The sequence below is a fragment of the Lonchura striata genome, chromosome 13 (assembly GCF_046129695.1).
Source record: "Lonchura striata isolate bLonStr1 chromosome 13, bLonStr1.mat, whole genome shotgun sequence".
NCBI lineage: Eukaryota > Metazoa > Chordata > Aves > Passeriformes > Estrildidae > Lonchura > Lonchura striata.
In genome coordinates, this window is record NC_134615.1 from 11,008,077 (window position 1) to 11,033,888 (window position 25,812).

The following is a 25,812-nucleotide window of genomic DNA, read 5'->3' on the forward strand; positions in this document are numbered from 1 at the left end:
AAATAGAAAACATGCCCCATCTAACTGAGGCACTGAGAGAGAAGTACTGCTGTGTCCACTTCTCTTACCCAAAGAGCTGAGAACCCTGGAGGGATCAAATGCATTTCCCCTTGATATGGGCAACCTGACACACCCAGAGAACAAATCTGTGCAATTATGTGCTCCCTGAAAAATATCAATGAGGGAACCCAGCCTGGCTGTGGGAAGAGCAGAGCTGTAAAAGCCCAACAGGAAAGCCCTGGGCCTAATCCTTATTTCCCTGTGCAGGGCTCTGAGCGGATTTCCCCTGGCAGTGCGGGATGGGAGCAGCCACTGCCCACACGGGGACGTGGTGGCCCTGCCATGGGGATGTGGTGGTGGCCCTGCCATGGGGACGTGGCAATGGCACTGCCATGGGGACGTGGTGGTGGCCCTGCCATGGGGACGTGGTGGTGGCCCTGCCATGGGGACGTGGCAATGGCACTGCCATGGGGACGTGGCGGTGGCCCTGCCATGGGGACGTGGTGGTGGCCCTGCCATGGGGACGTGGCAATGGCACTGCCATGGGGACGTGGTGGTGGCCCTGCCATGGGGACGTGGCATGGCACTGCCATGGGGACGTGGCAATGGCCCTGCCATGGGGACGTGGCATGGCACTGCCATGGGGATGTGGCAATGGCACTGCCATGGGGATGTGGCAGTGGACCTGCCATGGGGACGTGGCATGGCACTGCCATGGGGATGTGGCAGTGGACCTGCCATGGACGCCAAAGCTGCAGGGCTCCCCGGCCACCGGGCAGAGGCTGCCCCGACAGGTTCCCGCAGCGTGGCTGCTCAGAGCCCCCCGCAGGCCCACCCTCCCCTGCCTCTGACAGAGACAGGCACATCAGAGGCAGAGCTCGGTGCAGAGATAAGGGGGAGAAGCTTTAAACATTGCCAGGTCAGCACAACAGGAGGTAAGCAAGTACAGAGGCAGCAAGAACTGCTGAAAGTTTTTGATATAGTCCCAAGTGGACTCCCCAATGCCTGTAAATGTTTCAAAGGGGGATCCCCTTTCTGTGGGTATGGAAACGTTTCAAAGGAGCCCCAATCTGTGCAATGTTTCAAAGACCACTGGCCTCTAAAAATTCCAACCCGAACTCCCCTCCCCAGCTGAAAACCTCCCTAAACAGATTCCTTCCTGGCTAACCCCAGCTGAGGAGGTCTGTTCTGCCACACAGAGCCCTCCTACAGGCCCCAGCATCAGCTGAAACAAAACATCTCCCGTTTCCCTCCTCTGGGGATGGATCCAGCCAGCTCCTTCCCTGGGGACCCCGTGAAGGACCCAATGTGCCTCTGTGTTTGTGCACAGGATATGAAGGCCTAGAGTGCAGCAGGGTAATTTTTCAAAGCAGTGTGTGGGAGTAGCACTAGAAATTCCCTTCATACTGCTTTGAAAAAAATCAACCCCCCTACCTCTATGAATTATGAACAGGGCCTCCAGCTCCAGACTGGGAATCTGAGAGCTTGAAGAGGGATGCACAGCCAACTTAACTGGATGCAGTTTTTAAGACCATGATGTCAGAAATAATTGAATTCTTTAATCATATTACAGACACTGCTACCTAAAAGCTATCACTGCTACAGAGCAGGGATTCCTTTGCTGACAGTCACTTGAGCAGAATAAAACTGTAAGCAAGTGCTTAAGATATCTCAGCTATTGATTTTGTGTTTCTCAAAGTATGAGAAAAAAGTGCTGCTGAGTCTTGGATTATCAAAGCCAAGGGATTTTTTACCTAAAAATTACATGTCAAGACTAACTTCATTGTCTTGGCTCTCCTCAAATTCAAAAGAGAGATAAAAATCTCTCCCTGGAAATGCTTATCTTACTCAAACTCTTATCTTAGATTGGTATCAATCATTCATTTTCCCTGGACAGCATCTCAATGACTATATTAAACCAGACACCTAAATTTTAGACAGATACAAGTTCATTGAGATGAGGCCAGCCCTAAGCTCCTGAGGACACACAGTCTGAGGGTAAGTTCCTTCTGTCTCCCAAACACCTGTATGTTCACCCTGAGATCTCAGTGTCCCACCTGCACAAACAAATCCTCATCTGTAGATTTTAAATTGACAACAATGACATTAATAATTCCTGTGAACTAGACCTGGGCTACAGACACAGCTATATTAGCTTCTTTCTCTTGCTGCCCATCTGGCTAGACTTGGTCTAACACAGAGAAGGAAAACTCTTTCACCCCTTTATCAGTGATAAACCAGCCTAAGCAATAAGGAGGCATGTGCAACTCTGTCCTAAGGCCTGAGTAAGGCAGCAAAGTGCTCAGGCTATGACCAAGGGGGAGAGGAGCAAGCACAGAAGGCAGTTAGTCACTCTCCCTACTGTTACCATCCTAGGACTATGTAAATTAACACCAAAAATCTGCACAGCATTTGTTGCTTAAGAAATGCTGATATGTAGCCTCCCCTTTTCCCTTCAGTATTTCCCAGTAAAGAACAAATATCAGTGAGCAAACTCACTGAAAACACCTTTTTTGTGAGCAGTTGTATGTCCTGAAGGAGAGGGGGCCCAGAAGTGTTGTGAACTGAGATGCCCAGAGCGAGAGGAAGTTTGGCTTCATATTAAAGGTTTCTACACATTGCTTTTTCCTAAACTGTGCCATTAAAAGCAGTGATGGCCTTAATACACACACCTCAGCAAAGGGACATGAAGATATGACACCACAGTGGAACTATCACATCTTTTCTTACCACACCCTGGTATTTACAATGTTCTAGGTGTACAGAACTGGGCCCATAGCACTTTTGTACTATATGGAATTCTTCCAAATACTACAAATTATCTGATGTACAGCTTCAAGGAAGTTTTCACAAATAAGAACACCACAATTTTCACAGCCTCCAATGCCTTCTACACCTGTTGTTTTCCAATGGTGCTAAGAACTTTGTAAGGTCATGTGTATAATTGTATATTATTCCAGACAGCACTAATATGGGCATATACGTAAATATATTTCACATATCAGTTACTGGAAATGAAGAAATTACATTTTTCCAAAAGGAAAAGACAGTTCCCCTCAAAACAAGAATATCCTTAATTCAGCATTTCATGACCTTTGTATTTAAAAATAACTTATTAGCTACTGGATCACAAATTAAGTTGAAACAAGCTAAGCTTGCTAAGGACTTCTTTCTCAAAATCTAGGAGGGAGCTACATGAAATCACCATGGTCCAATTAACAAGGATCTCACTCTTCAAGCTTGCAAACAAGAGATTACATTAACACCTGCTACAAAAGCAAACACTTTTAGATATCTTTATCTTAACCTGCTTGACATTAACTTAAAACTCCTGCCTGGCTCTTGGATGAAAATTATTGTGACTGATATGTATGTTTTTCATTTGGGGGTAGGGGTTTGAAGAGTGTGTCAGTCCACATTTCTCTCTCTCTGGTATTTATGCATAATCCACTTCAAAGCTAATAAGAGTTACATACCAGAATTGATGGGAGAATAATTTCCTAAATGTAAAATTGCTGAAGGAAAACCATTATACATATGGGAGATAAATGCTGCATAGGAATGTATGAGACACAGAGAGCACTGTCAGGTCCTTGAAGGATCTCATCCAGCACATGCCTACAGTGGCATGTGTAAGTATCTTATTGTGGTCTGTGCACCAAAATAAACTGACCTCTTGGGCCAATACATATATTTATAACATCTGTTCATACAGGAAAAAACCTTTCTTTGTGTTCATCAGAGAAGCAATCACAGCTGCAGAAGTACAACCCATCAGGTTACAGCAATTCTTTTACTACCTCCTGTGACAGAACTGTCACAAAAGGCAGAAAGCACTGATTTTTAAAACACTTGCATGTCTGAAAAGCTGAACTTTCTGAAGTCCAGAATTGTTGGGAAAAAAGCCACTGAAATAACTCTGTAAGTGTTTTGTTTTGACAATGTTCCTCAGGAATTCACCACACTTAGCTGGGAAAATGCTAGCAGTTACATCTATTCAATGTCATGACATACAAAATTGAAACATAATTGCTCCTAAGTGGTTGACAACTGGCAAGTACTTTTCACACAGATAGAGAGAAATTTATGCTATCAAATGGAAGATACTGTCAAAAGTTTGATTTTAATATAAATGAAAATGCTACATGAGGACTCATAAGGAAAACCCTCAGCAGTAACACTTTTACAACCACATATTTAAAAAGCTTTGAAGTGAAGAATCATTACATCAAAATCATTTTCCTTTAAAAACAAAAAAATTAATTACATCATGAATATTAACAAGTTAATAGAATAGTGAATGTCAAAGAATAGCAAAAAACAAGCAGCCAATGAGTGGCCTAGTGTAAAGAATGTCTTACCAATCATATGGTTAGCGACATGGATTTGTATCTCTCTCTCATTCTCAAAGGTCATCTGGCACTTGATGCACTGATAGGTCTTTTTCTGTTTAATAACCAAAAAGAGATTAGAGAAAACTGCACTGTAGCATAAGGCAAGTGTGATCATGAATACAGCATGTTATATGCTTCAAATTTTCTCCACTGAGGCTTTTTTTGCCCATATATCCCCAGGCCAGGCTTTTCTGGGACTACAAACACAATCTCTAATTAACAACCTGCTTTAAGAGAAATTTTCATTTCAACTTTAAAAATTTCAAATAATACTACTTGAAAATCCGGCTGAGTACCTGAGCCAAAATTATTTTATCCCTGTCATTTAACCCATTGCAGTAAAATTCTCCCAGAGTGAAACAAAAGACAGAAAAATAACTGTTTTCAGAGTAAGATCAACTTTTTCAAAAAATTCCAGCTTTTATTAAGCTCAGCATAGAGTAGGCAGAGCACCTACAGTTACTTGGTGAAGTGAAGGAAATAATGCATTTTGTATTGGTCTCTAATCAGAAATCTTGAAAAAAACTCCATTACCACAAAGAACTGTTTCCTGGCAAAATCTATTTTCTCCATCTCAAAGTCATACCAGGGAGGCCTAGCTGCAGAAGTCAGGAGAGAGTGTGAAGAGGCAATTACATGAACCATTTATTCAAATGGAAAATGGGGTTTGCACTCAGATTTACAGTAATGCCTGTACTTGTGCAACATGGCAGGAAAAAATCCAAGAAACCATTTGCAGAAATTAAGATGTACGTTGACAAGTTGGACATCCAACTCCAGGAAAAAATAAAAACCAACAAAAAAAAAAAAAAAAAAAAAAACCAACAACAAAAAAAAATCATGAAGGCTAAGCTTTTGTATACTTGCAAAAAGTCTTTATTTCCCAGAGCAGGAGTATGTATGATGCTTTGGTTTGATGTACATGCTTATTTACTGCATGGCAATATGCTATCTAAGTAGACATTTTTTGATGTGCAATTTAGAAAAATTGGGCCTTTTGTGCCTACTTGTTTCTGGAGAATAATTCCTACTGCAACATTGCCACTAGACACAAGCATGAAGACTGCATCCCATGGCCAAAGCTGGTGGCAGAAGAACACACATGAAATCTCTGTGTGCTGGCCACAAGGGATGGATGGGAACCCCAAATCAACAGCACAGAGAAGCCCAATTCAGTAAATGACACCCTCATAACCTTTTGAAGGAAAATAGTTTTGAGGGTACTTTTTGTGTACTTTTAGATTACTTTTTCTTCAGCCTCCACCCCACACCCAGGTATAGAACCCCTTTTTTAGGACAGAAGTAGTAAGTCAGAAGTTTTGAGTTAAACAGAGGAGTTGCTGTCACCCCCTCTGTGTGTGGAATCCAATTTCCTCAAGCACCTGCTGAGAAAAGAACAAATTAGGTGCTACCAAGAGTTTAACTACTTCCCATGTCATCAATGGCAACAAGGTAACCTGCTGGAGGCTAATGAGCAGGCTGTAACACCATAACAAATGCACAGCCTATGGAAGTTAGGCATATTCCATGAATTCTGTACCAGGGTGTGTTTGCTTAGGCAGGGCTTTCTTGGCTAAAACAGCAATGGGTGATTAACATGATAATAGGAAGAAGGCCATTCTCCATTGGCAGAAAGCTGACACAGCCAAGCATAGAAAAGGAAATAGTTTGGATTGGCTAGTTATCCCTAGGCAGCTCAAGAAAGTATCCTCCTGGAGTCCATTTGGAAATCAAGGCTGTTAATGGAAAAGCAGCTGGATTTCTGCAGCACTCTTTCTGGGGAATCTATTCTGGCAGACGAGCGCAGCACACGTACGTACACATGTCCTCTCAAACACACTGGCACACACATGCTGAGGGCTCCTGACTTCAAAACAAAACAAAACATAAAAAACCTTGAAAGAGCAAAATAGGATTGGGTAGTGACTGATTCATGTGGTCACACAGTCACCTTTAAAACTTGAAGCCTTCCTCTTCCTTAAAACTTCAAAGCTAAGTTCTGTGCCTTATGCAATGCTTATCTCAGCTATGCGTTCCCTCAGTAACCAGCTACTGATCTTCAGCCTGACTCTATTTCAAACCTTCACAGTTATATTAAACATGGACAAATTATTCATTTTTTTAATTGATTTTGGTCCTTCTGCAAGCTACTTACTAACAGATCTGGAGACAGATGTCTTTGTTTACCCACAGACCCACTGTTAACTCCTCCACACCATTTCACAATCTTATAAAACACTCTGCTTGACATGAGGAGCCCTTGGCAGATTTCAGACTTCCTCTCTGTGCTACCTTTAACCTCAGCTGAGACCTGTGCAGGCAGACAAGCAGCTTAAGCAAGGTGATGGCTCCTGTGACAGGACACCCCACTTGACTATACAGGTCTCAAAAGAACTATAGCTAGATTAGCACCCAAGTGTATATGCAAGAGGTGGAAGAGCTGATTTTTTGGCCCATTAATCACTGCCTTTAAAAGAATGTCCCAAAACATCCTTCTGTTATCAGTAAATGGTGAGCACTAGTTTTAATACAACTATAATTAGTTGTATTAATTGTGCTACCAAAATATGATCTACTATTATTTTTCTGCTTTATGAACATTACTAATGGATCAGTTCTCTTTTTATAAAGTTTTATCTTCATAAGTGGTGACAACAAAGGTGTCCACACTCTGAGGAGCTAATAGTCTAGGTGATGGCATCTAGGTGATAAAAGAGACCAGATGAGCAGGCCTTCAGCAGAGAGCTCATTCCCCACAAATGCAAGGTATTTAATTATAGTCTTGGCACACAATTGTGGTAATAACAACAGAGGGTTCTGTTTTCTTTTCTGAAGTATCTATTGTTCCCATGGGTTTTCCAGACTATCCTCCTTTAAATCTGGAAATAGTTTCCTGCTCTACAAAGAAAATATTCCTCCATTCAAGTGGATTTACAAGGGAAGAGAAGGGTTGTGGGGGAGAACAAAGACAAGGAACTGAGTCCAAGAAAGTGTGCAGGAGAAAAGAAACTGAATAAAGGAACACAATAGAGTTTATTCTTCCAACTTTCTATGCTACCTCCTTTGCTTCTTCACTCCAAATAACCTAGGTGGGCTAAAAATAGTAACACCATTCAAGATGAAAATGGAAGTCAAAACATTTACCACTATCAATGCTAAACAAGCATTTCTCATGATACCTGCGGTACAAAATAAAGATAAATCTGTGTAAGAGAAAGTGACTTGAAATGTGACTCTTTGCAGTATTAGGAAATGAAAAAATCTCAATACTAAACAATTAGTCATGTTTCTTAAGATATGCTCATTCCTCTAGAAGGCATGTGGAAATGAATTAATAAAGTGTATTCAAAACTGAAGCTCATAAACAAGAAAGATATTCAGAAAAACAGGGAAGCATCACCTATGATGAGATCTTAATGCCATATTAAAAAAACCTTGAACTATACTTGTGTCAGGTATTGGAATAATACAATTACATGTGATGTTAATGTGAAAGAACACTTTCGGTCCTATCCAAACAGAATAGCTCACAGAAAACTGTATGAATGAAACAAAAATGGATGTTGGAAGAATCTTTTACTACTAAGATGTATTTTATTTATTCCCCTTAGTGATGTCTTTTGCAGAACATCATTGACTTGTCTTAAAACTCCTAGAAAAAAAATCCTCCAAAGAGGATGTTGTCATGAACACACTGCAAAAACTATGCCTGCCTGGAAATCCATCTTGTTGATCAACATGAATGGATCCTAGGCAGGCATCCTAGAAACAAGAATGATCAATTTACAGGTTTTCTTCCTGTTTGTTTGCCATATTAAAAATGTGAGAAAGACAGAATACAGCATGATTTTCAAGGGTTATGTGCTTTCTTTCATTCTTATGGATCAAAAAAAACCAAGCCTGACAAGCAATTCTGAATATTTTTTCAATGCTCCTCTAGCTGTCTCCTACTGATCTTCAGAATAAAACCTTAAATAATTTAATAGTAAAAAAAATATATATATAACAAAATAATCATACTTCATTTGTGATGCTATATACACTTGCATATACACACAAACTTAAATACCTCCAGTAAAAAGGAATTGTTCAGTTTCTCCTGTTCTGTTTTTCTTCCCAGATACAGGGCTAATATTTATTTTCTCCCTTTCTTTCACATTGGGGTTAAATCTTCATTTAAGTTTTGGGGTTTTTTTTCCTGAAATTCCTTTAGGTTTCCAGACTCACCTCTTCTATCGAAAAGTAAGTAACAGCCGATGGAGCAACTTCTGACATAGAAAAAAGTTACAGATTTTATATGTTATTATTGTCTCTTCCATTTGCTTGGATTTCATTCTATTTATTCTTATTTACTTTGAAATATATACCCATTACTCAAAAATCTAATCCACCTGTATGATCCTTCTGACTGCACTTGTCCTAATCTTCAACTGTTTCTATTTAAGAAAGAAAAATAAATAAAGTGTTCAAAAATGACATGTAGAAATACTTAAGAGTTGGAGAGAAGTAGCTGTTCCTGAGCATGTGCAGATCACTCTACATGCACTGTGCACTACAGATTGCTCAATTAAAGAGGTATTTTACCTGTATGCAGCACACTAACAAGATGACAAGAGTGTTAAGTAAACACTGTTCTTGAATGCAGAGATGTATCACCATTTAAAAGCCAGTATAATTCTTTGAAAATCCCTCTACTAGACAAACACAAAGCACACTCATTGCCTTCAGAACCCTGAGTGAAACACCAACAGTCTTCTAGTGAACGGATAACAGATTCAGGTCTTGTACCTATAATGAAGGGTAAGATAAAGAATTATTCCTAATAACAATACATATATTCCTGGGATGCTTATCTCTGTGCAGGCCACAGAAACCAGCAAGGTACCATTTGCCATCATCACAAATGTTGATTTTTCATTATCTTCTACAAAGAAACTCAGAACTTCACTCATGGGATGAAATTCAAAGCATTTACCTTATTGAAGAACTTAAAATTTTCCCCTGAGAGAACAAGTATGGAAGCTGTCACTGAAAAGAAAGAGTTAAAGCAAGAAATAAGACAGAAAATGGTAATGTGTTCTGCCAGCTGATAGGAAGGGAAATGTAATTCCACAGGTGCAGAAATACAAATTAGTCCTATCTAATAGAACAGAGGTATTTTTCAAGAATTTACAAGAAAATAAAGTCCTAAGGAGGAAGAAGGACAATGACCTAGGCTGACCTAGGTATCACACCAAAGGTGGGGTATTTCCATTCCTCGTTCTTCTGCAAAATTATTTTTGTGTGCCTGGAGACTTAGTCACACCCAAAGGGAAAAATACCCAGTGGTTTCACTGAAAGAGAGAAGACAAGAAAAGAAATCAAACGATCTGTGGGATTGCCTCAGGAGAATGGACTGAGGCATGGCCATGCCCAGCCCAGCTCAGCTGGATGCTGCTGCCCCACGGATGCTGCTGCCCCACATGGAGCAGGGATAAAAACTCCTGCCAGGGACACAACCTCCCTTGGAGGCAGCTCAGCCCACATCCTCAGGACATACTTAAGGCCTTCTCTTACTTACTGAGCCCCTGGTGTTCTAGTTGAATGGATGGTATTTTCAGGTGCTTTTTTTTTCCAGTAAGATGTGTTTGTGGGTGCTTTAATTAGCAGATTGACATAAACAGGCATCTACAGCTGGAATTATTCATTAGTAGTTGGGTGCCTAATTTCCTTAGATACTTTTGAAAATCTCACCCCATCATGTTTAATTAAAAATGTCAGATGATATCAATACTCAGATGTGTCTGCTGTTGGTCTCCTGAGAAGATTTCCAAAATCCACTTCTCATTCCATCTGTTCCTGACAGAGGAAGGACTGACTTGGCCCAAGCTTGAACCAAAAACGTCAACAAATAATTTAAAAAGACTATAAACTGCAAATGATATTAATCTCCTGAGTAGGCTTCTGGAACCTTACTTGGATCTGCATGTTCCTGAGTAACTTATAAGCTAAGAAATAGGAAAGCGGGCTATCTGCAAAAAGTCAAGAACAGCACACTTTTATGTAATCTGCATTAGACAATGTCCAGATTTGCTAAGAAACTACTTATCCCCTACCAGCTCCTACAAAAGGGCCATGAAGCAGGGTCTTTTAAAATCACACACACACACACAAACAAGCTCACACAAATGCATACAGACCTCCAAGTAACCTCAAAACATTCACTCTGATAGACGTTCCTAGGGACAAGCTCTTTAGCACAGAAGTTTGGTTCAGGTGAGAATTTGGGGGATAGGATGGAGTTCAGTATTTTTTCCCTCACAAGTTCCTATATCCTCCTGTTCATTATTATTTTCCTGGTAAGAAATAATCTCATTCCTCAAATATGACAGATTAGATTTTTTTATTGTTTTGTGTACTCAGTATCTCCATTTTTCATTAAACTACCCCTAAACTAGCTTCTCCAGATTTGCCAGTTCAGTAGAATCAGAATTCATGGACAAACTGAATCCCCAGTGCCCAAGAGTCCCAGCTCTCTGTTGGTAAATCCAGGGCAATTCTGTGGTAAAAAAATCAGATGTGCTGCTACTAGGAATAAAGATGCCTGAGAGGCTGAGCAACTTCTGATTGTTCTATGTGAATTACTCTACCCTTCCTCCTGTTTTGCTGAGATTTTTTTAGTAGCACAAGTGATTTGATAAAGTGACAATTAAAAAAAAAAAAAAAAGAAGTAATATCAGATCAGTTCTCACATTGAAGGTCTACATTTTATCCCTCAGACACTTTAAAGTTCAGCTGTACTTACTCTGGGAACAGGGGACGTCTGGGTACCTTTCCTTTGGCCACTGGTCTCGGGTGTCAGGTCTCGGTGGTCTACCTGAATGTGGCTCTCTAAGTCTTCAGCACTTTCAAATTTGACACTACACTCCGGACACCTCAGGCTGCCACACGGCCTCTCGTTCACCTCCTGTGGAGTCAAGCTTGAGGACTGTCCATTGGTGCTCCTGGTCATGCATCCAGCACACAGGCCATAGGGAAGGCCGTTCACATCCAACTTTACCAAGTCCTGCTTATTCCGGAACTCCTTCAAGCACAGCGCACACTTGTAGAGTTTTTGCAAGGCCTGGCCGTTAGGCGATGAGGTTGCAGAGTTTCCTGCCAATTTCTGCATATGGAACGTCCCATGAATTTTCAGCTCCAGGGTAGAGGTGACCGTCTGCATGCAGACAACACAGCGAAAGCCTGTGAGGGAATTCCTGAGATCTGGATGCATCTGGCAGTGCTCGATGAATTCCTCCTCGCTCTGCAGTGGCATTTTGCAGATCCGACACGTCCCTGTATCCAAACTCTTGCTGTGAGTGACTTTGTGCTCCGTCAGGGTCAGGAGCGATGGGAAGCGTTCCCCGCAGATGGGGCACATGTAATGCTTAGCTGGGCCTCGATGGGTCTGCATGTGCTCTCTCAGGCCATTTTCTGAGAAAAAGGTCCTTGAGCAGATATTACACTTGTGGCTACCTTTGATGAATTCTGCTTTCTTCCTAGAACAGTCATCCTCCCCAGGCCTGATGTTATGATCCCTCAAACGATGGTTCTGCAAGAGAACCTCCATAGTGTAGGCAGCCCCACAAATGTCACAGCCGTACATGGGCTCAGAAGCATCCACATCGTCCTCACTGGCTTCATGACTGTTGGAAGTATCCGGATTCTTCATTAACATATTCTGGATATCTGCCCCTTCTGTCTTCTTACTTGTTGGGGTCATGCCATTAGCTGTACCATTCTCAGCGCTAGCATCAAAAACACAATGCTTTTCCCGCAAGTGCTTTTCAAGCAAGATGATGGCATGAAAAGCTTTGCTACAAAACTTGCAGTTGTATTTTTTGCTGTGGGTTGTGATGTGGCACTGCAGTTCTACCTCTGTGCTGAAGGTCTCACCACAGAAGATACATTTGTGAGACTTTGATGGATTACCCAAGTGACTATGCTTCACATGGATCTGGAGATCCACCTCCTTCCTAAAATCCCAGTTACAGGCTGTGCAACGATACATCTTCTTTTCATTGCTATGCTTGACTGCCAGATGCACTTGGATAGATACCTTGGAATCAAAAACTTCTTGGCAAAGGGTGCAGTGATACAACACAAAAGTATGCATATCCAACAAATGCTTCTGCAAATCATCCACTGAAGAAAACTGTTTGTCACAGCTCTCACATACATAATGAGTGGAAGTTGTCATGTAATGTACAGTGAGATGTTGCAGAAGAGACTCCTGGGAATCAAAGTCTTCTTTACACTGAGGGCAAGACTGTTTCCTCAACAGCAGCTCCAAATGCAACTTTAAATGGGTCTGAAAACTTTCAAAATTTGAGAACTTTAGATCACACTGATTACATGGGTATTCACCATTAGACACTGAGTTTACGCTTGCAGAAAGCCGCTGCCTTTTAGGGGAAGAGACTTCAACATCAGAAGAAACTGGACTCTGCTCTGCTTTTGACTTCTTATTGTGTGCCAGAGGAATGTTCTTGTGGTTTTCTTTAATATGCTTTGTAAGCTTCAGGATGGAGCCAAAAATGGGGGAGTTTGTGCAATAAGGGCATGAATAAACTTCCATAAAAGACTGTGTTGGCTGAATGACAGGGGAATCCAATTTTGAATTTCCTACATTGCAGTGAGTCTGCTGGATGTGCTCAGTCAAGGTAGCTTCGGTCAGAAAGCCCATGGAGCACTGGTTACAGAAGAAAGCATTGTTGCCATCTTGAGGGGTAGCGTTTGGGCCGCAGTGAGTAATGCGGATGTGTTCCTGCAAGCTATTGATATCTGCAAACATCTCTGGGCAGTAATTACAATGAAAGGCAGAAATGTTGCTAAACTGCATCATGGGATAGGCATGGTTTTTGTGCACTTTTCTGACGTGTTCATTTAAGTTGTACAGTGTAGGCATGGAATCAAGGCAGATCTGGCACGTGTGGCTTTGCTGAGGTTTGTCTGCATGAATGGTCTTCAGATGGATCTCCAGAACAGCAAGGCTGTTGAAGTCACGCTTCGAGCAGTAGGGGCAGCTGTAAGTAACTTTAGACCAGTTCTGGCCTTCCTCTCTGTCAACAGACCTGGTTTTCTTTTGTCCTCTCAAAGGCTTTAAGGTCGAATCTGGAGTGGAACCTCTTTCCACCGATGCGCTGGAGTCCGGCGTTGCGCTGCTCATGGATGCCACACTCCCCAGGACTGGGTCAGGGCTGATGCTGTGGTTGCTGGAGTCAGGTTGTCTGTGGCTGTCCAAGTGGCAATAGACTTCCTCCACTGAAGAAAACTGCTCTGGGCACATAGGGCACTTATGTTTCTTGTTGGCATGGGCTTGATGAATGTGTGAGAGCAGCGAGTTTTCATCTACAAATACTTCAGGGCAATGAATACACTGCAAATCTGCCTTCTCGGAAAGCTGTGGGTGGCGCGTCATTACGTGCTTCTCCAAATCTTCAGTCTGACTGAATGTCTCTTCACAGTAATCACACATAAAATCATCCTTCTTCACCTCTTTCTCAGTCTTTGCCATATGTTCCTTGTTCTTTTTATGAGCTTGCATGTGACTCTGCAATGAGCTGGTAGATGAAAACCCACGTTTACACACAGTACACTTGAATGGTTTGCTGGAGCTGTGGGTTTTCAGGTGGATTTTGAGGTGGTCGCTGCGGGAGAATGCAGCCTCGCATTCGTGGCAGTGGTACTTTTTATCCCCCGTGTGAAGCTTTATGTGACGATCCCTACTCCTCTTGTGCTTAAAAAGCCGGCTACAGTAGGTGCATTTGAAAGGTAGTTTGTCACTGTGGATCTGCTCGTGCCTTTTAAGGTAGCTCAGGCGAATGAAGGACTTATCACAAAACTGACAGGGATACGGCAGGCCAGTCCCCCCTTCCTCCTCCCCGATGCCAAGATCACACCCATCTCCTATCATCTGAGTGGGTGATGCAACATCTTTGCTGGAGGGAGATGAAGCCACCCAGGAGAGTTGTGGGTCGTCATCACCATCTGTAATGGGAAAGCAGAAAGGAGATTAAAAACAATTCCCAGTGCATCTGTGAAATAAGGACAAAGCTCTCAACAACACTATGGGCTTTTGCTACTACAGCATTAAAAAAAAATCAACTCAAAAAAAAACCCCAATAAACCCTCTTGTACTTGAAAGGAGGTTTGAGGAAGAGAAATAAAAATATATTTGTACACATAATTCACAAATATGCCAACACATAGTGTTAATAAAAAGCGTTTTTCTTTAGCAGGTTTAACACCTGCTCACTGTACTGTAAAGCAATAAACAATGAATAAAGAAAGCGAAACACAATGTGCAATGAAGCAATACAAACACTTCGGAAAGCTACAGTGTTAAGTGATCACCTGTGAATTTGTGGGTCTGTTAAATGCTACATCAAGATGATTTTAAGTAATGTCTCCATTAAAAAAATCTTTCTGTTCTGTCTCAAAACTGTAACAGAATGAAAGGCTGCTCAAAGGCAGAGTTGAACATCTAGGTGGAATAAAAGCATCAGATTTGAGAGAGCTCAAGAAAATCAGAGAAGAGATCTGCACCATTACCATGTTTGCTTTTATAAAAGATAATGTTGCCCTCTTAGTACAAAATCCAACTACTTTTCTTTAAAGCCCAGGAAAATCACCACTGGAGATCTCAAGACATCACAAAAGAATCAAGTTCAGGATAAACCAAAAGTGGCTTAGCCTCTGTTTTAATAACTATTTCCTATACTCAGTATGAAGCTTTGAAAAATATTTTCTAATTCCATATTACCATAAAGAAACACAGCACCAACTCCAGCAGCCCCACAGTCATTTTAGGAAAAATACATAAAATGTTGTCAGCTTTCATTAACAGAATTGTTAACAAGAAACAGAAGAGAGTGAGTTCAAATATCCTAATTCCAACAAATGCAGAGATGTTGAGCGAAACATAAATGCCACTAGTCTGATATCAAACTAAACCACAGAACGAAGCAAAAATAAAGTTCATGTAAATGATGGAAGGCACTGACCACACAAACATTTGGAGATTCCAAAAAGGAGCCAGTTCTCAAGATACACTGTCCTTATAAAACATTTAATGTTCCTACTTCAGTTTTTACTAAAACAAACCAATAAAACAATCCCCGGCTGTGTGTGTAGGCTGCCACACGCACACCCCTCGTGCCTGCCAACTGCAGAGTCACCAGGCGGAGAAGGCACAAGTAGGGCGAGGAGCTCCCGAAGAAGGGCTCGGCTGCTGAGGGCATCACCACCGTACCAGGCAGCTCCTGCAGCACCGTCTGCTCGGGCAAGCACCTGCTCTTTCAGCCCAGGTAGAGAGAGAGCAGCGACCTTGGAAAGAACTAAACCAAATAAGCACACCCCAAACAACTTTTCCCACACGATGGGGATGTCTGTTTTCCGGGTCAGGCGTGCTCTCCGGAGGGCTCTGCTCCCTCGTTTAACTACAGCTCCTGCTCCGGAGCGATGCTGGACACCGAGAAGCTGCTTCTTCCTGCTCCCGAAATGCACCTCGACTCTCAGCGAGCATCCGCGCTCCTGAGACTCTCAAGGTCTTTGCGCTCAACTGGCTCCTCCAAATCTGGCGGAGCCCAAGCCTAAAACACGGACAACGAGCTCCTGATTTTTATGTAAACTTTTCTCAGGCTTCACTCCCCCGACCACGAACGGCTCTCTCTCTGCAGCTGCAACAAAGCCTCATGTTCCCAATTTAAGCCACCTCCGCCGCCCACCCCGCTGCCAGCACAGCTTTGCGGAGCCCCCGGGGAGCCCCCAGCCCCCGCCACCCCCAGCTCCGCCGCCAGCCGGATCCGGGGCTCCGTCCCCACGGACCTGCGGCCACGGGCCGTCGGAGGGAAGAGGCAGCCGGCTGCCAGCGCCAGGATTAGGGGCCCCGGGGAGGTGCCGGTAGCTCAGGGCTGCCTAATTCCCTCCTCTCACCAGCTGGGCTCCTCCAGGGGCAAGGAGACAAAGGGGAGCACGAGGGGGATGCTGGGCCTGAACTAGGGCAGCACATGTTGCGTTTGTGCTGCTGCTGCTGTCTACGGAGAGGGGGAGAGAGGAGAAAAACAACAAGAGAAAAAACACCCCACATTTGCTAGTTACTGCTCGGGCTTACTGGCTGCAATTATAATAATTTCGTATCTCTCTCTGCAGAAATGTTTGTAGAAACACGTGCATTTGAAATACCCCCGTCTCGCAGTCGGGCTGCCCGTGCCCTGAGCGGAGCGGCGGCACGCACAGGAAGGGCTGCGCCGAGAGAAGCCCGAGCTCCGCAAACCCGCCACCGAATAAAGCGCCATTGTTCGGCTCGGAAACCTGAGATGCCACGGGCCAAATCCAGTGGTAACACAGCCTGGGCCAACGGCTTTAACTTCCTTACATTCATATGCACCTATGCCAACCATTACATTGGCCCACCGCACAAACTGAACACATCTCTAGAAAGTCTTTCCTCTGAAATGAACAGATCTACCTCAAAACACAGTCTAACATTCACATAGAGCCAGTTCCCCTCCAGCTGCTGCTCTTCAAACACATTGGGCTATTCAGAAAATAAAATCAAAGAAAGCTGGTATTAGTATTACTTTGTGAGTGAAGCACAAAGCTTTCCGCTAATATAATTTGGATTTTTAAAAAACAACATTTCTCAGGTTGGAAAGCTGGATTTGTCATAAAATTGAGTTGTTTACATAGAACACAAATATTATCTCCCTTTGTTAGCTTCAGTTGGACCTTTTACCAATTTTCATGTTTAATTTCTAGATTCTTGGTATTCCTGCATTTTCTCATATTTTTACAGTTTAAAAAATATTTTAGAATAAACTTTAAGCATCAGAAACAACCCACCTGGATTTCTTACTAACAAGATACTAAATTACTGAACACCTAAACTGAAGAAATTAGGGAAAACTCATTATCATTAATCTCTTTATGGAATGAATGGATGAATAATAGCCCTGTTAATTTTAACTTGCCATATTAAATTGAAGAAAAGACCTGTAATGAACTGAGGAGAAAATTCTAAGGTATTTTACCACAGTAATATTTTAGTGGGAAGACATATTTTAGATGTAGTATGACATGTCTGGCAAAGATGGTTAGAATAATAATTCTACATTAATGCAATCAAAGGAATGTAGCAGAATGAGAAAAATCACTTTCAAAAAGGAGATTAAAGTCATTAAAATGGCTAATCCTGCAAAGTGGGACTGTTCTAAAATAGAGAATCACATGGCTGGTTCAAGGCTTTTGTCATTTGCGCGTAAGAGAATCAAAACAAGTATTAAAAGGGTAAGAAAATTCAATAAAAAGTTTAATTAGGAAAAAAAGAGCATTAAGGAAGCTTCAGGATGTCAGTAGTCCTCAGGATATATGTGCAGGTCATGAAGCTTAAAGGGCCATTCTTGATAATCAATCTCAAAGTGGTACAGTAATTTAGCAACTTAATGTTCAGCACGTTTACAGGACTGCAAGCATTTATCATCATCAGTGAGGAGCTAATTCCAGCCTCAATGCATTCAATAAATGTATTTTTCCTTCTAAGAAGAACAATTTGGCCAAAATGTAGTATAAATCATACTTCGTTCTCTATTTATCTTCCAGATAACACAAGCCAAGTTCAGAGACATATTCATGAAGCTAAAACAATAAAATGAAGCCTTAAAAAGATGTGATCTCTCTTAGAAGGGAGACAAATGGCTCATCACAGATTGCCAGGAGTAAGCAGCACTGCCATCTCAGCATACACTGCTGACATTGATATATTTATTATTCCAGAGTTATTTTGCTAATAGAAATATAGTCAACCAGACACAATTTCACAGTTCCTGCAAACACCTTCCCATCTCCCTACCTGTTTACAGGTAACTGGAAACAGTTTGCTTCTGCTGAACTTTGAGCAGAGCTTAATTTTCTTGCTCAGCTCCCCAGTCACCCAGCCCTGGGGGCCACATTCCTGGGTAGGAACTGCACAAACCCAGGCTAGCCCCAGCTGGTTCCTTTTCCTTTCAAGAACAAAACACATGCACAGATATCACATTTGCTGGTCTGGATCTGAAGCTCGTCCTTGCCTAAAGCTCTTGTTCACCAGCAGAGTATCATCAGGTCCCCCTCCACTGAAAAATCTCCCTACTCTGCCTCTCCTACGTGTGGGGAGCTCAGGGGGCTCTTCCACAGCGCCTCTGTTCATCCCTCCACACCAGGGATGTGCCTGGAGGACACACTGCAGTGTGGCCTCTGCAGTACTGCAGGCCAGTTCTTCCAGTGCCACCAGCACACACTGAGCACCATGGGCTCAGGAGAGCCTGCACAACCAGCCCCAGGCATCAGAAAAATCCAGGGGCCACCCAAAGGAACATCTCTAAGACTCCCCTCCTGAGCCCAGAAGGCATCTCCATATGGGACAATAAACCAAGGAGGTCAGATTTAGAATGGGATCTTATTCTATCAGGTTTATTTCTCTAGCACAAAGCTAGTACACTGGAGAAATACTTAAATTAACAAACACAAAACTCCAAAATTGATTGTTGAAGGAAGGATTGCTGTTTAAGCTCAGGCTTCTGGTTCTCTCTGAGTCCCTCCATGATACACAAGTTAAAGACAGTCAAAGCACTGAAAATGCTTTAAGCTGTTGAAAGCTGATGGAATTATAGCACCCAAAACAGTAACTTTTGAAAACAAGCTTGGCATCGTAAGCCACGCTTCTGAACTGTGCTTTAGTTCCTCATCTCCATAATAGCAAAAAGCCATCTGCTTCTCAAGGGCAAATTGTAGGGCTTACTTCTGTATTGCTGTGAAAACCCCGAGACATCCCCAGATGGAAAGTCCAATAGAAATGCTATCAATTTCAATTATTATTATTATTATTATTGCAGATGCTTAACTATGAGAATAAAACACAGAGATTGAGGACTGACAAATCCTCAGTACTGGTTACAACAAATTTTGCAGTGCATTATATATTAATATATATGTATTAAAGCCAAGGATAGCTCATTACAGTGGATTACAGTAAGAACCTCACATAGCATACGCTGCTCATTTACACTGCAGTGCTGGTGCGAAATAATGCAAATCAAGTTTACATAGTAAATGTTTTAAGCTCAACATTTTCAGTGCACTGTGACAGCTTTTTGCTTAATTATTTTGTTGGAGTGTTTAGTCCCATTTTCCTGCACATTTCCTTCACAGTTATAAGAAATAATTAGAAGTACCAATAATATTCCAAACTCAATTTTTTTTATGCATTTTTTAGCTTCAATGAACATTCCTGTTTGTTGTGTCACAGAAGGCAATAGTGGACTGTGACCCACCTGCCCTTGTGGCAGTGAAAGTCCTTGTACACTGACACTGCATCTGGCTTTGAATGGCACTGTCACTGCTGGGCTGTGACTGACACCCAGCACTACTGAACACTCAAGCACACTTCACTAAATGAGAGAAGAAGGGTTTCTGCAACTTACTTATAACTATTCTTCAAAACATACCATGCAATTGTCCCCCAGAACTGCTTAACTCACCCTTAGCCAAGGCAGGGAGGAAGGCCTGGGAAGTTCACAGTGCTCTGAAGAACTCTACACAGAGCTTCACACTTCAGTGACATCAGCTTCTTCACCAAACAGGTCAGAGGTCTGTATTTTAAGGCACTTCACTATATATATATATAAATATATATGTGTATGTATGTGTGTACATATAAAATGTACAAAACAAACATAAAATTGGATAGAAGTCTAAGAGAGGTGCTAATGTAAGTGGCACCACAGGCAGTGCTTTCATTATTATCTCTGACTTGAGAAAAATTCAGTTATACCTAATCCCGTGCTTATGAGCTAAGCATTTTTGTTGGACTAAATTACCAAAGGTTAGTGACTCTTTTCCCACTTTCTCAGCTTTGTACTGCAATTCATTTTATAGTGATTTTTTTTAAAAAGCAAGGAAGATGTCTGGCTCAATGGAAAGTATATATAATCTGATTTTTCTTCTCATACGGAGAGTAACTTTGTATTTAGAATACAAAATCAGCACAAGATGTAGTGCAGAATTTCAAACACTAAACTTGCTGGGATGTCTGCCACAGATAAACTGTTACACATAGACAATTTAAACCTTGCTGTCTTTGTTTAAACCTTTTTGTAGTGATCAAAGATACATCTAATTAGTCTTTTTTATACTGCAAGTTAAAAGTACACACAAAGATGTCTACTGAAGCTTAGCTGATATACAGAAACCTGTTAAGGCAGAGTAATGCATGCCTGAGCCCTTGTCTCCCATTAGCAGAGATATCAAGGCTCAGTAATGACCATCGATAGGGTGATCCATAATTCTGAGCAGATGATAAAATAAGTTATTTTTAACATTATTTTTCCTTATGTCAAACAGTCTGTATTTTACTGGTAACAAAAAATTAACATATCATTAAGTAAGTTATTTCATGCTTCGATAAATGGCATAATAGGGCTGGAGGAGAAAGTTTTATGTTAGATCTAGGAATAAACTAAATGCTTTCAGAGTTGAATCACTGTTTTTCTTTACTCCCTTTGGAAAAGCAGCAGATACTATATTCTGCTGTGCATCATGGACTTGGGACTGAAAACAGCTGCACTCTAATTACATGTAAAGTGTACCAAAACATTCCTTTTATCACAGACTGTAAATCTGTTAGCATCTGTCTCTCCTTTGTTTCTTCCACAAGATACAAGCTTGTTTCTACATTTTTCTCACCTGTAGCGGTAATTAAAATTCATTATAAATGAAAGGAGTGAACACTAAAACAAGTTCCTCTGTGTACAGTTCTAAACTCAAATTAGAAACAGCTGTTTGCTAATTCATGCAGTGATGTTTTGTCGTGCTCTGTGAATCAATAATAACTCACCCTATTCCTACCAAAGTGTTAGGATTATATATATATATTTTGCTTAGCAATCTGCTCCTCAGAAATATTCAAATGCACATTCAGTCTTTTTAAAATTCTATGAGAAGATGATACCTACAAAATCATCAATGAAATAACAGGAAGATCTTAATAGCTTGCTGCTTCTGCTTACCCTGCTACCTAGAGGGTCCTGTGTCATTCTTGCCTGCTTTGATGCCTACAGAGCATTTAGCAAAAGGGCACGTTGTAAGACAGATGTAAAAGAACAAAACTGTGTATGGAGTCATGCAAACACATCACGAATGCGACAGTCACATTGAGAGAACATTACAGAATTAGGGTTTCAGCTTCGACATCTACAACTTTCAAACATTAGGAATGACACAAAACCATCAGGAAAAATATCCTAGTAGAATAATTATTACTTATAATAATTAGTTGTAAAATTAGTTACAATAAATGGCAATACTTAAGCTAATTGTTAGTAATATTTCTACATATTATGTTAGCCAGAGCCCAAACTTCATATGACCCCATTGGCCTTACACAATTATATTCTGCACTTCTGGCTACTTGATGTCAACATTTATCATTATTTCAACACTTGATTATGCAAAACAAAGAGACAACACACAGCACTTAAGAGCTTTCTTTTCTATCCAAGCATAGGGATGCAAGCAGGGTGGCTGCAGTGATCTGAGCAGCCCTCATGGCAGCTTTGCAGAGCCTGCCCTCATCACAGCACGAGTGGGGCCAGCCCTGGGCCCTGCGCCGCCCCTTTGCAGAGCCAAAGCTCCAGCCCAGAGCAGTGGAAGGACATCAGCCTCTGTGCACGTCTCTGCAATACATGCATTCCTTCATGCATTTTCTCATCTCTGTATAGAGATGCTTTCCCTTCCTTGTGTTTTGCTGCTGTTAGCAGGGAGGGTGTTCCCACACAGCACACACCTGAGACCGAGCCTGAGCTGCTCGTGGAAATGTGGCCAGCGGGACAACCTTTCTGGTGGGATGAAATGCATGAGATTAATTTCCTAGATTTACTATTTCCTCCCTCCCATTTGATCAGGCAGCTCTCAAATACAGCAGGCACCTGTTCTCAGGCTGTTTTGCTGAGTACCCTCAGGCATGTGCAGTCACACAGACTCAGCTCAAGCTCCTTCCCTCAGTTCATAGCCATAGCACCAGAAACACAGATTAGCTGCTGTTTGGAGAAACTCACTGAATGCAGAAGCTCAAAGGAAAGAGATATAGACCTTTCTGCACTAATAGACCAGATTGGTGTGGTTTAATTTAATGTTTTATTGTGCTTGTTTTCACGATTTTACATTGTACTTTCAAGTGAAGTCATCAATTACAATCCATTTAGCTCATTCATAAAATTCATTTAAGGGTCATATCCTGCACAGTGAGCAGCGAGTCCTGGAAGTCAGCACTGACAAAGACAAGCAGCACTTTTTTTCCCACAGGATATTCAGCTTGTGCAGAATCAAGTAAGAGCTCATTTTGATGGTGTGGGCAGCAGTCTGGAGAAGCAAGTGCTTTTAAAACTGGGGCAGTGGCAAACTAGGACAAAGACAGCTTTGCCAAGAGTTCTCTGATAATCTGCTGTCACTACTAAGACAAATGGCTATCTGCTTCTGTGCTGGTAGAGAATATTAGAGTGGCCTTTCCATTTTTGCAGAGCTGTTTCCACTCTTCTGTCGTGAATCAGCTGTGAGCCAAAAGAACCACTAGAAGTGAGAAAATGGACCAGACACCAAAAATGCTCTGTGCCCTCTGGTTGGGGTCACCAGAAGTGACTGCATTGCTAGGATGGCTTTCTGTGATGTGATCTTCAACTGATATTATGTAGTGACCTGACCTGTAAGAAAATGGGTTTGCAGTCCCTGTCTCTAACAGATGATAACTATTTTCCAGAGAACAGAATTCTGCTTCTAAATTAGTATTTTCCATCAGTGCTCAGTAGAAGACAATTGCCATGTTCCAAACCTGAAAAAAACCTTATGTTTCGTACCTCTGCTCTGCACAGAACTTTACTGCCAAGCTTTCCAGCCTGAAGAACTTAAAGCTGGTCATATTATTAGAGCAAGTTGCAGGGGAAAATAAAACCAGCTTGTTAAGTTAAAAAGAAGGAGGCTGTTCCAGACTCTCATTTTGATCTAGGTGGGAAAAATGTGATGCACTTACAATCTCAATGGGTTGATGTTCATGATGAATAAACTTAATGCTGAAAACCACATGTTGGCTGAAATTACTCAGCAATAAACAAACAGTAAAAACCAACAACATCCAGATTTTATACTGTCTTCAAAGAAGAAGGGAAGAAAAGTAAATTACATGTGACAAACAGTATCAGGTAACCTGTTTTATAGCTATGCACACACATTATTGCTCTGACTTCCAAATGTGCTTTGTATTCACAGCAATCCCATTGAATACAATAGGAACAGCAGTTACTCAACATTTCTAAAATTCAAGTGACACAAATATGAGATATAGCCAGTTCTACTAGAGATATTTTCAGAAAGGTACATGTATTCCCTGTCCCTTTAGTGAATTCAGAATTAAGATTTCATGTAAATAAACATGATGAACGGAAATGAAGCTGCACTTGCAAATATCACAACTTCCACACGTCTGGTGAGTGCAGCCCCTCAAGGACTCCATCTGCCTTTGGAGAGGCTTGTGTGCCCCAGTGACCTCAGTGGGTATCCCTGGAGCTGAAGAAGCTGCCAGATCCATCTGACCCAAGACTGGAAATGGGGTTTGTTCCTGCTGAGTAAATCTCCCATTCCTTGGGGATGGTGTGCATTAGGGTAAAGTACAATTAGTTAAGACTCTGGGTTAGTTAGCAAACAATTTTAAAGAAATTAATTCATTTAAAATTAAAAAAGAACACCCACAAATGTAACAGCACACTAGTGAATATGAAGCACATTCCTGATTATCATAAACATTGGTCATAAATCTGCACAATGTTTGTAACTGGCCTGAGGGGAACTGCATGAAACAGAGATGGGAAGGAAGTTCTTCACTTATCAATACCTGACAGAAATAACTGAAAGGTTTAAAAAGAAAATAACTATAGGTTTTTTACTATGCAAGATGAAAGTCAAACAGCATGGCTTGCCTAGGAGAGACATGTATTCTGCGCTGTATGGTAATGCTACTTCTTTTTTCCTAACAGTACCCACCATTTTAAACAAGAAGAGACTTTTAAAATGAGCAAGCAAACAGACACATTTGCCACCCGGTAAGATTGCTCTCGGTACACCAGTGTTTCCCTACAACAAATGTGCTGCATGAGAGGCCTTTCAAGTTTAACCGTCAGTGACCCGGCATCTGTGATCTGAGGACTTGCACTGCACCGCACAACAAAACCATCCGCCGAAAGCTGCTCTCTTCTTCCAACACATCTTTGCCCTTTTGACTGAAGGGCCCATGACAAATTGTGCGGCTGCGCTCTCAGGTGTTCAAAAGAAGAGCTCTGGCAGCAGCCAAGGTCTCTTTTCCTTGAGCTCCCAACTCCATTGATGTAGCTCAAGGAGGGATCCCATGCCCAACATTGCTGAGACCCCGTTCAGGCTGCAGGGGATGAGCCCCATGATGCCCACTGCAAGCACCTCCATGTCACAGGATATCGCTCTCCTGTGGGTACCCAGCACTGAGAGCAGCCCAGGCTGTGCCCCATCCCCTACATCACAAGTTTGCGAGAGACTTTTTGAATCTCTAAATGACTTTAAAGAATCTCTAAATTCTTTAGAGGCTTCTCAGGTTGTCAGTCAGCAGCGACCACGCTCCGGAGAAAGCCTCCCGTAGGGAGGATGCTCATCAGTGCAGGCAGGCAGGAGGGGGGAGCGCAGCTGGGGAGCCAGAGCGAATCCAAGCAGGAGACAACAGCCCCTCCAGCCCTGCTGCCCTCCTGCCAGGAGCCACGCAGAGCCTGGCAGGAGCCTTCCCTCCGTCCCTGCTGCGCTCCCAGCCCCAGCTGCAAGCACCACACTGCCCACGCACCGGAACAGGGGCACTTTCCTCAAAGTCCCCTGCAACAGAGACACCTTCCTCCTGAATTGTTTTACAGCCTTAGGTGCTCGTTTTCTCTATTCAGATTGCTCTAGTTTATCTAGCAATGCAGGTTTTCTTCTGACCACACATGTGTGGTTGGTTTTTTGCCTCCCACAAAATGTGAATTGTACGATTTATCCTAGTTAGGAACTGCCTCTGTGCCTTGGCCACAGATACATGAGAGAGTGAATTTATAATGAGGAAAGGTGCAGGGCACAATTATTTGTTTAAATGAGATTAAAATTAGGGTTGGAGTGTACACTGAATCATCTCAATTTATCCCTGAAGAGAAGGAGGGACAGCAAATGTCTTGGCACTTGCAAACAAATATGTTTCTCCAACAACTCACTAACAGCACTCCTTCCATTTGAGAGCAGTCTCACACAGACATGGGCACTTATATCAGAGAATTAAATTAAATAAAGGGAAAAGCTACAGTCAATAACTTTCTCTCTAACTTCA

At 42.0% G+C, this 25,812-nt stretch overlaps 1 protein-coding gene across 11 annotated transcripts in view; it reads right to left on the bottom strand.

The window, feature by feature from the left end:
* ZNF423 (zinc finger protein 423) overlaps positions 1-25,812 on the bottom strand; it is a 228,206-nt gene that overhangs the window by 83,054 nt on the left and 119,340 nt on the right. For all 11 annotated transcript variants that reach the window (XM_031505849.2, XM_021536121.3, XM_077786322.1 and 8 more), the window contains 2 exons: positions 11,179-14,402; positions 4,362-4,446 (listed from right to left, as the gene is read on the bottom strand). In XM_031505849.2, the coding sequence (XP_031361709.1) occupies positions 4,362-4,446; positions 11,179-14,402 (3,309 nt within the window). The remainder of the gene's footprint in view (positions 1-4,361; positions 4,447-11,178; positions 14,403-25,812) is intronic.